General features: G+C 34.3%; 1 protein-coding gene across 1 annotated transcript in view; it reads right to left on the reverse strand.

The window, feature by feature from the left end:
* The window catches only part of LOC136849667 (cell adhesion molecule Dscam2-like), a 219,947-nt gene that overhangs the window by 47,239 nt on the left and 160,208 nt on the right, over positions 1-12,500 (reverse strand). The window contains 6 exon segments of the mRNA XM_067122997.1: positions 5,174-5,355; positions 5,533-5,902; positions 6,486-6,682; positions 6,883-7,064; positions 8,796-8,910; positions 11,214-11,512. Of these exon segments, the coding sequence (XP_066979098.1) occupies positions 5,174-5,355; positions 5,533-5,902; positions 6,486-6,682; positions 6,883-7,064; positions 8,796-8,910; positions 11,214-11,512 (1,345 nt within the window).

Here is a 12,500-nt window from a genome sequence, read left to right on the forward strand (position 1 = left end):
GTTGTTCCTCCACTTAATGGTTGCTCTTGCTTGATGTAAAACAACAACAACCACAATACATCAATTTATTCTAAGCATCCTTTATGAGTTAAAATTTACAGGGTAACTGATAAAACGTTTAAATCCGTTATCCATTTACATTTTCATGGAAAATGTCTTATCTCTTTTTCTATTGAACACTCGGATCCTCACGGAGGAGCTGAGGGTAGCAGAATTTACCTTTATATCGCTAAGAAAATTCTGGAATAAATTTTAATGTATATAATTAGTTTTTTTGTTTTTAGTTTAGATATATGGCTCTTTGGTATTGTCTTATACTGACTTGTTTTAGGCTATATTATTATATCATGTAAGACGACATTTATGACTCTATTCTTCAGTTTCCCCACCTCTTCGTTTCTCTTTTGAAATGACTCACGAGCGAACCGTATCGCTTCACAAATGAAAATGCTCCTGAAGTTCTTGTAATAGTGCAATTACTTGGAAATCTTAACTTGATGAATATTACTGCCAAGGCTATGAAATTAATGTTATTGCGCAACCTTCCGAAGTGGATGTTCTTATCATTAGGCTGAAATTAATGGCTAAAACTATTAAATCGTGTAGCATGTATTGCATTTTTAAAAATAACAAATGGATAAACCAAATAAACACGTATCTCTCTGGTCGAACGAGTTTTCCACTTTCTATACTACCATTCTTAGTAATAAGAGAACACAATTAGCAGATCCTTACGCTGAAAACAATTTTACGGTATTGTCCTTCCGGTTGAACAGATTTGACCTGATGTCCGAGTCACTTTATATAAATTAGATGTATCATTAGCAAATGTACGGTTTCTTTCTCCAAAACGTACTCAGCAGGTTAACAAGTAATATTACTTTTTAAGGCTAATTTTATGCATATGCATATCGAAAGCAGTTAGGTACCTGCGATGTTCTTTTAGATATGCCATTTGCAAGTGAATCTTAATAAGGGTTTTGAGTGTAGAGTAATTCAAATAGATTTTAGTGCTGCTTTCGATTTAGTAAATCACAAGGCACGTATAAACTTCTGAATCTTCGAGTGGGTGGATATGTTTTCAGGTTAACTTCAATATTTCCTTACAGGTTGGCAGCAACGAGTTACTGTTGATGGAATCTTTAACGAATCTAGACGTATTGTGTCTGGAGTTCCACCGGGGAGTGTTCTTGGTCCACTGTTATTTTTAGTGTATACAAGTGATATGGTTGTTGGCCTGGAAAACAAGATCGTTCAGTATGCCGATGATGCTACACTTGCGGGTGTCGTAAAGTCTCCTCTTATGAATAATTAAGCTGCCCATAGTCTCAGTCGGCACATGGAGCGGATTAGTGAATGGTGTAGTCGGTGGGGAATGAGGCTGAGCAACAGTAAAACGAAAACATTGTTGATTAACAGATCTCGCACAGATTTTCCACCCCATCTTCCCCTCCAAATCGATGGGACTCTGCTGAATGAGTCTGAAGCTTTAACTATTCTAGGTGTAGCTTTTGACTCACATCGTACTTTTAAGAAACATCTAATGAAAGTGTCAGCAAAAGTCGCACGAAAGTTAGTTATTGTACAAAAGGCCACATACATTTATACCAGTGATAAAATCAATGCAATTTGTTTTAGGCCATTTGGCCTTCCTTTACTAGAATACTGTTTCCTGTGTGGATGTCTGCTTCTGCCAGAGATTTATCTATTTTAGATATAGTGGTTCATGATGGTAGCTTTCTGTTTCCTAATATTGGAATTTATTATTTGGACCGTCGACGGATGGTCTCTTATTGGCCAATTTTTCATAAGCTGTATTTTAACAGAGATCTCTCACATTCTCAATCGATCCCTGATCCCCTTTTCCTGCCGGGAGCAACCAGATTCGCTGAACAGCAACACCAATATGCAGTAAATGTGCGTCGCTGTCGAACTTCTCAGTTGGACTGTGGAACAGTCTCCCTGAGGATTTCGGGCAATTGGAACTTCAAAAGTTCCAGCGAAGATGCAATGTATTACTGTCCTAATACTATTCCTTGCATTTTAATACATTTTTATCTATTTATTAATTTAGTAACCTTTTTTTTTTTTTTTTTAATAAGCGAGATATTTTGTTTTTGTATTTCCCTTTACCTCCTCTTACTTGTTCCTAATGAACACCATATTCTTTGGAAGCTTGAATTTCAAGTCAATGTCCCCTGTGGGCTTCTTCCGTATGAACAGGTTTCATCTTTTGAATAATAATAATAATAATAATAATAATAATAATAATAATAATAATAATAATAATAATAATAATAATAATAATAATAATAATTTAGTTGTGAATACGGTATACTTTTCCTTTGCATGATTTAATTTTATGTTTTAATGATTTCTGTTTATTTTGCGTTTTATATGTATTTTTATTTCTTTTTTATCTGTTTTATCAATTTTGTCAAGTTTCAGCAAGACAAATAAATTCATATTTTCAACAATATTTGCTGTTTTTGTCACTGATTTTAGGTTGACTTTGAATTTATCTGCAGCAAAAGCTTGCGCAATAAAATAGTCCTATAGCCTAGCAAAATTGTTCAGCATCAATCAAATAATAATAATAAAATCATCTAAAATATCATATCTCATCATAAGTTGACGTAATCGAATACTCTTATTAATAATAATCATGATCAAACTGCATGCTACTACTACTACTACTACTACTACTACTACTACTACTACTACTACTACTACTACTACTACTAATAATAATAATAATAATAATAATAATAATAATAATAATAATAATAATAATAATAAATTCACAATGTTGTGATAAAACTGTTGTATGTTAAAATTCCACAAACATATTAATGCTAGCTGAACAACTTGGGGCTGCCCGGGAAAACTCTGAATGAAAACCGACAAGCTCTCTCTCTCTCTCTCTCTCTCTCTCTCTCTCTCTCTTCCAAACACTCTCCGGCTCTCTCCCTCACTTCCCTTCCTCTCACTCTCTCTCTTTCTCTCTTTCACTCTCTCCCTTTCCTGTTGAGATAGTTGCTTCAGTTACAGTGCCCAGCATTTTTGACATATTATATTTCACCACTTCTCAGCCCCCTTCCTATCGGGGCTGAACCTGGACTTAAAGGGCACTGGGAGTGTCTCTATTCATCCCAGTAACCTCAAAAAACTATATATTAGACAGTAATATCTGTCATTTTTTACATTTTATTTTTCAACCCTTCTCACCCCACTTCCTATCGGGGCTTAACTTAGACTTAAAGGGCATCGGGAGTGTTACTGTTCACCTCACCAACCTCAAAACCTATGGATTATACACTAATATTTTTAATATTCAGTTATTTGTACATTTAACCACCTTCCCACTCCTTCCCACCCCCTTCCTATTGGAGGTGAACTATGACTTAGAGGGGATCAGGAGTGTCACTATTCATCTCAGCAAGCTCGAAAACTATGGATTAGACACTAATATCTGTCGTTTTCAGTTATTCTTACATGTGACCCCCTTACCACGCCCCTTCCTGGGGCTGAACTTGGACTTGAAGGGCATCAGGAGTGTCACTATTCATCTCAGTAACCTTGAACACTCTATATTAGACACCAATATCTGTTGTTTTTGGTTATTTTTACATGTCATCCCCTTCCCACCCCTTCTCACCCCGCTTCCTATTGGGGCTGAACTTTTACTTGAAGGGCATTGGGAGAGTCACTATTCATCTCAACGATCTCAAAAGCTATGGATTGGACACTACTGTCTATCGTTTTCATTTATTTTTACATGTCATCCCCTTCCCACCCCTCCTCACCCCATTCCTATTGGGGCTGAACTTGGACTTGAAAGACATCGGGAGTGTCATTATTCATCTCAGCGACCTCAAAAACTATGGATTAGACACTAATATCAGTTGTTTTCGGTTACTTTTATATGCTGCCCCTTCCCACTCCTTCTCATAACCCCTTCCTATCGGGGCTGAACTTGGGCTTTAAGGGCATTAGGAGTGTCACTATTCTTCTCAGCGATCTCAAAAACTATGGATTAGACACTAATATCTGTCATTTTTATTTACTTTTACATGTCACCCCCTTCCCACCCCTACCCCACCTCCCTATTGGAGTGTAATTTGGATTTGAATGGCATCAGGAGTAGCACTATTCATCTCAGCAACCTCAAAACTAAAGATTATACTCTAATATCAGTCGTTCTCGGTTATTTTTACGTCACCCTCTTCCTTCCCCCTTTTTGCCCTACTCCATATCAGGGCTGACTTTGGACTTAAAGGACATCCAGAGAGTCACTATTCATCTTAGCAACCTCAGAAACTATGGATAGACATTAATATCTGTTGTTTTCGGTTATTTTTACATCACTCCCTTCCCATCCCCTTCTCACCCCCTCCCTATCGGGGCTGAATTTGGATTTGAATGGCATTGGGAGTGTCATTATTCATCTTAGTAACCTAGAAAACTATGGATTAGACACTAATATCTGTCTTTTCAGGTTATTTTTACATGTCACCCTCTTCCCACCCCTTCTCATCCTCTCCCTGTCAGGGATGAATGCAAGTGGTGTCTTACCCTCCACAGTGTTCTTTTCCAGATGGTGTCATATGTATACCTAGTTTGGTTGAAATTGCTCATGTTAGAAGATCGAGGAGGTTGCCAAAACTGCTGGTTTAATATGGAATCACTTAACATGCGGTCTGGGTGTTAAATGATTCCATATCCAACCGGCAGTACTTTGATGATGGATCATTATCCTCTACAGCATAGGCAGTCTCCCATACCCCATGTTAGAAGATCCCCAAAACTGCTGGTTTTTGGAAAAACTCTCTTTGATGATGGAAAACTACCCTATCGCTATTCCTTTTCACATAAACACTGCGGAGGAACACAGTTCCGGAGTTCGAAAATCTTTACTTTTATCTTGAACAATTAACCCAGTTTATTGATATAATTGTGGATTTTAATAATAATAATAATAATAATAATAATAATAATAATAATAATAATAATAATAATAATAACATCCTCTATGTGTTCGATTATAAATAACACCAATAAATAAATAAAAATCAGTGTATAGATATCAGAAATCATAAATGCGAGTTTGATATTATAGCACATCAATTGCTGGGAGAAGACCAAGTTCCAAATAATTATTCTTGAACCTTACTTTGAGTGTATGGGAGTTTGCGTGCCGGTGGAGATTCATCTGAGTCCAAGCCCCGTGGTCCTTTCGATAATAGAGTGAATATCGGATGACGGGGGAGCCACCATCGTCTCCAGGTTTCCACTGAACTTGAACACTGCTTTCTGATGAAGACGAAGCCAGTACCAAGGGAGCCGACGGGGGAACTGAAAGAGGCAAAACGTTGATTGTTAATGCCTTAACTCCTGATTTATAGGATGCTTTACTATCAGCCAGTCAAATAATTCCAGTTTCACTCACCCTTCCACGTGATTTAAGGAGCTGTAAACATTATAGATAAGATATCAAACACTAAGGTTAGGAAAGACAGGAAATACTCTTACTTAAGACAGTCAAATGGTGTGTTAGATGATCAGAGCCATGACTGTTGCTGACAGTACAAGTATAGTTGCCTGAATCTTGTTTCTGAACATCCTGAATCAGAAGACCTCCGTCACTCTTGATCATCCTCCCCTCCTGGCTAACTTGTCTGTTTTGATAAGTCCACACCAATGACGGTTGTGGGTCACCCACGTGACCACAGGGTAAGGTCACATCATCTCCTCTTTTGGATTTGATGGAGACAGAAGTGGAGAAAATGGCTGCTGGAACACTATTGGTAAGGGTTACACGAGCAGCAGTCGGCGGGCCCTCGCCTTCACGGGTTGCTGCAACCACTTCGACCTCAACAAGCCTCCCTTGGACATTTTCCACCTGAGCGATATTTGAAAAATCGATTGTGTTACAAAATTTTCTGGCGTCCATGTTGAAGTTATAGATAAAAAAAAGTGCCTTTGGTTTTTGTTTTGGTTACAGTAACATTGGTTGTGATCATAGAAATAGGGATATGCACAAGGACATCGATGAATTTTAGGTTATTACTCATAACAGGAAAATTTGCTAATCACTTCAGTGGCCCTTTCAAGAAGGTTGTTATTAGTTAACGTAAAATGAAATCAATAATGAATCTGCACGTCATAGGGGAGAAGCTGGTAACAAAAATAATTAACGATTCCATGCACCAATATCAGATATCTATTACTTGCGAGTCTTACACTTAACTTCAAATAAAAAAAAGAGCAACGGAAAAAAGGTAAAAAAGAAAACTATAGTGCAGTAGTTGTAAGGAACTGGAACTTTTGATAAGTTTATACCCAAACAAAAAGTACTGCACAGTCTTTTACGTCCTTTTGGATGGGAAGCTGAAAGGGTAAGAAGAAAATATTGGTAATAACCAAAAAAATGTAGAAGAGAGAAAAAATTATGATGAATTAGGTCGGTTGATGCAAGACTTCACCTTGATAAACGTCTCCGTGCCGGCCAATGTACTGATGCCTTCAGTGCCTCGACCCCCTCCCAGCCTCGCACTGACAACTCTCCACGTGACTTTATAGGACACAATGTAGCCATTAGGCTTTGTCGGAGGAGACCAGGACACTATGAAGGAATAGGGACTGGCAACAACAACTTTTATGGCTGCCACACGTCCTGGCACTGTGAATAAGGAGTTAATAAGGTTTCGTTGATCAGTTGCTTCATATCGACAAATTAAAAAGAAGAAAAGATTAGTTAGACTGTTTCTTTATAGGATATGTTACGCTATAACATCAATTTATTTTCACCAAAGTAAGGCCCAAAGACCCAGAAACGATATTATTGTGGATTATTGTTTGTTTCAAGATGAGAAAGCTTACCGTCCTCATGTGTCGTGCAAACTATTGACAGTGACCAAGGCCCGTCGCCAGCGCTGTTGAAAGCCCTCACCCTTACGCTGTAGTTGGTAGCAGCTTCGAGGCCTGTCACAACAGCTGTCAATGACGTTGTTTGAGACGTTTGCACGGTATCACTCCAGCCATCCCATCTTTCGTACTCGAACCTTTTCCCAAAAAAGTAAGTTATGCAGTTATTTCCTCTCAGAAAAAAAAGAGAAACGGCGGTTTATTGTACAGATGAGGAAAAACGTTGTTGGTGTTTATTGGGACGTCTTCTGCCCCAGAAGCTGTAATAGATGCTAAAAGGAAAAAAGAAAAACTTCTCTCAGTATTTTTCATGTGGGAAACTAAAAGTAGACTATTTCGGGCAAGAGTTTTATTTCCAATATTCATAAAGGCAATACATAAATGCAATAGTTTATATATATATATATATATATATATATATATATATATATATATATATATATATATATATATATATATATATATATATATATATATATATATATGTGTATATATATATATATATATATATATATATATATATATATATATATATATATATATATATATATATATATATATATATATATATATATATATATATATATATATATATATATATATATATATATGTGTGTGTGTGTGTGTGTGTGTGTGTATGTATGTATGTATGTATGTATGTATGTATGTATGTATGTATGTATGTGTGTATGTATGTATAAGATTAACTGTATTATTGAGGCAAACACTAAAAGTCTCTAGTGTATAAGCAGGTATCAATAATCTTAATCACAATTAGAATTATACTGAAAATATTATATATTTAGAGAAATACAAAATTTGCGAAAATAACTACATAGAGAATCATGTAAATCTTTGTCATTTGAACTATGCAAAAGTAGAAAGATAAAAAGGTAGTAAACATACTTATAAAAATGAAGAGCTGAATAAAAACAAAAAAAAATACATTGCATTAAGGTATATTGAAACATTTCTTTAGTTGGAATACAAATAAATCAGTTTGGATTCAAAGGGAGCCACGATAAGTACGAATGCATATTTAAACCTGATGTTTACGAAGAGGAATTCACAAAATAAACACTTATGCTGACTTTGCTGATTTTTCAAAGTAAAGAATAAAATGAGACAGAGATAGAATAACTGGTAAAAAATCTCCCTCTGAGAGAAATATCAACTTGAAGAATATCCCTCGGAAAGAGCATTAAAAGACTAATAATAAATCCCACAGTTCGAGTATTGCTTCATGATAACAATAAACGATGTAACTAATCTACAGAGATGGATGCTGCGAGGGGAGGCTGATAGCGACCATTAAACCTCCAGTGAAATGCGCTTAATTAATATCTCCTTTCTTTTAGCTACTTATTGATTCTGGACAGGTGGTGAAGCAGTCCTGTTTCATCGTCGGCGCTTTTGAAGGACTATTTATGCTAATAACATATGTTAAGAATTAATAATCCTTTATGAAACCCTACTCTGTTGTAAATGATCACATGGGTGAACTCAGCACATAAACTGTTATATTTATATACAGTATGTATATATATATATATATATATATATATATATATATATATATATATATATATATATATATATATATATATAAATATATATATATATATATATATATATATATATATATATATATATATATATACATATATATATATATAAATATATATAATCTCAAAAAGCAGACGAGAAAATCTGACATATATGACAGACTGTCAAAGCAAACACTGTGGAATGTTTTTAATTTCAAAGGGTCTTGACACTCTTAACCAGTGATTGAATAAGGAGAGGAATAATACTTATAGAATCAAAGTCATCTATTAAAGAAAAACAAGACCGACGGTCCTAATTACCTGTATCCTTTCAGAATTCCGTGATGGAGCCGTGGATCTGGGGCTCCCCAAGAAACTTGGACGCTGTCCCAGGAGAGACTATTACACCTGCAATCGAGCGGGGGACCTCCGGGAACTACAAGGGAAAGATTTTAAAACCTGAATAAAGCAACTTCTTTTATAGGGAAAGCAAGTGTGTTTACTAGCGACAATATATATATATATATATATATATATATATATATATATATATATATATATATATATATATATATATATATATATATATATATATATATATATATATATATATATATATATATATATATATATATATATATATATATATATAATTATATATATATATATATATATATATATATATATATATATATATATATATATATATATATATATATATATATATATATATATATATATATATATATATATATATATATATATATATTTATATATATATACATAATATATATATATATATATATATATATATATATATATATATATATATATATATATATATATATATATATATATATATATATATATATATATATATATTGTTTTATAATTACATTTTATAAATATTAATTTTTTTTTGCACGGTAGTATTTATAATACGATTAAATGAATGATGATTTCAAATAATTTTTTTATCGCTGTTGGAGCTAGTCATTTCTCAATTTAAATCACGTGCCCTATGACAAGATATCAAATGTGAAAGTATATTTGGCGTACTGGTGCCAGACCGCTCTCAATAAGTAACTTTTAAGGATGGACAAACTTATATTTCATAAAATGAAACTATTATCGTTTAGCTACAATTTGAGACCTGATCTATTACGATCAGAGATGGTCGATTTTTTGGAAAACTATCGCTTCAGAGTACATAAGAGTGTCGGTACCTCATCAGGGGGGTGGGGGATAACCTTTCAACTTTAGCGAAAGCTTCTACCTCATATAGTACTTTGACATTGGTTAACTGTGCTGCGTTGATAACCATTGTCTAGTGTGCCTAGATTTCCTTTAATTTGCGGAATTCCACAAAATATGGCTAAAACTATATTTGGAAAGAAAAAGGTTCATGAAACTAATTCTCAAATCATTCTGAGTGCATTTTTTAAGTGTTCATTAAAGATTCATATTACTTTCAAGTTGCTTGAAGACCGCGTTTCATCATTTGTAGTTCTATGTTTTCATACATGTCAAGTATTTGCGCTCTTATTTTCTTACTGATTATGATACTCTCTGTAGCTAAATTTTGTATGTTTTTTTTTTTTTTTTTTTGGGGGCACTGTTCCTCAGATTCCCAAGATAATATTTTGCCTCATCTTTTTGGCTACCGTCTACTGATTTCTAAAATCTTCCAAAGACATTTAACAACTTTTTAAATCACTCAACTATTATCTATTGCACTTTCTTTGTGCTTATCTAGATTCTAAATTGCTCTGTCAATCATCCTTCAATATTATATTATTCAACTTTTCCTACTCATTCCATTCTCAATTAAGTAGAAAGGTATTCGGAAGAACAAGAAGCCTTCTAAATATTAATTATTTTACCTTAAGTCTTGTCGCCGCTAATCTTTAATGCCTGAGGGCAATTGCCTCTCATAGCTTCAAGTCCTTTATGCGTCGGCTGGCTCTTAGATACTGTAGTTCTTTCCTAATTACTCGCAACATTGTATGGAACTCATACAGTTTCTTTATACAGCACAGTTCTAGTTTTAGCAGCTAACATTAACAATGTTATTAATAATGTAGATGATAAATTTCACTTCGTGTTATCTCTTCCAATCTTGTCAGCATCGTGTATCCCTGAACATTACTTCAGATAGAAAAAATCTCTAGACGACGTTAACTACGTACTAAAACTCTTTTTGTAAATAAATTCCTTAAATGCTTCCTGTGCGCTTTTATGGGAGGATTGAATTACTGTTTATCGTAATAAAGAGTTTAGGAACAGCAGGTGTTCTACTTAATTGCTGAACACTTTTCTTTTTATCAATTCTCAATCTTTAAGTCATCTCGGATATATTTGATTAGACTGGCGTTGAAGTAGACTCTATAGTTCCTTGTATGGTTATTTTGCTTTAAATAATTTTTTAAAAGCTTTCATACACGCTGGCTTGACACAGAATTTAACTGCGTGACTATTATTAATTGCTAATTCAATCGCTGCAAAACTTGATATTTTTTATTTCATGGCAGATATGATATTGCATCCCTTCGTTTATATGACATTGTTAACCAATTTACGGAGTGTGCCTATATTTTCTTCTTTCAAATAATATTTTTTCAATGTTTTACTATATTATAAGAGCGTTTAGATTTCTGAATCTTCAGAAAAAAGGCATTAACAAACCAAGACACGCACGCACGCACTCGCACAAAGCGTTAAGAGGGGAAAAGTTCTCACCATCCTCCCTCGTCGTGACAGCCACCGGCGAGCTCAGAGGACCTGACCCCTCGCTGTTGAAGGCTTGTACAACAACATGGTATTTGGTGTAAGGCTGGAGCCCCCCAATTTTGACAACCCACAGACTTTCCGTAGTTGGTCCCACACTTCCCCCAAGGCCACTTGGGGCTCCTATGACCCTTGCAGTGTCTGTCCCCGCTCTTATGACTTCTCCATCAGATCTCAAGCCTTCTTCAACTGTTCGTAAGCCTTGAGACCTCTCCACCGTCGTAAAGTTGTACTGGGGGGTCCCTGTTGAACTGGAAAAGAAAGGCAATCGATAGAAGAGGGTCTTCTATTGTATTTTCTGCTTTTTTTTCTACTTCTTCTTATTCTTCTTTTATGACTCGCTGGAGGTTTTTGTCTTTGTGTTTTCATTTCTACTGGTACAGAATGTAAGACTTTTTCGTTATAAAACACGTAGCAAATATAATAAGTTATTCTTATTTCTAATGACATAATTTCAATATTGTAAATAAATCATGCGTCATTACATAAAGTTTTCGCTGGTTTTAGAAAACTTTATTCGACCTTATATTCAAACATACAGAAATCTTTTTTACAATCAATAATATTTCGGAAATGAGTTGAATTGTCAGCGCATTTTCTATAAAACGAAAATTGACAGAAATCAACCATAGGTGCATCAAGCGTATATGGTGAAATTATGATACATTTTGACTATGGCTGGGTTACACAGAAACGAGTGGGTTTATCAGCCATTAGAATCTACTGTGAGTAATAGTCATATGCGTCGACGATATACCAAATAATTCTATTCTACATGTTACTAATGTACAACAGCACTTATCTTTATCCTTTTGGCATTCGCCAAAATTACGCTTGCTTTGTTAAACTAATTAACATTTGTAAAACGATAATGAAATTAATATTTTTTTAGGAGAATTCTACGAATATATCAATGATCATTGCACTAATAATTATCATTATGGCCACCGTCTCCTTTATCAGTAGTTACCAACATCACCACTACTGCTGTCATCACTATTACTAAATGTATTTAAGTTATTCATATCATTATTGTTTTAATACTCATTATGTCACTGTTCTAACGGTTTTCATTATTATTTCTGTCAAAAAAGATGGTAAGGAAAGAGCAGGTTGAATACTTATGTAAAAGTTATAGGATTTTATTACAGAAATAAAAAGTATGAATAAACGTTATGCTTTCTGTTAAAGAGATTGCAAAGAAACGCATCACCATTATCATCACCATTACTGCAGTTG

This window comes from Macrobrachium rosenbergii, chromosome 21 (genome assembly GCF_040412425.1).
Source record: "Macrobrachium rosenbergii isolate ZJJX-2024 chromosome 21, ASM4041242v1, whole genome shotgun sequence".
Classification (NCBI taxonomy): Eukaryota; Metazoa; Arthropoda; class Malacostraca; order Decapoda; family Palaemonidae; genus Macrobrachium; species Macrobrachium rosenbergii.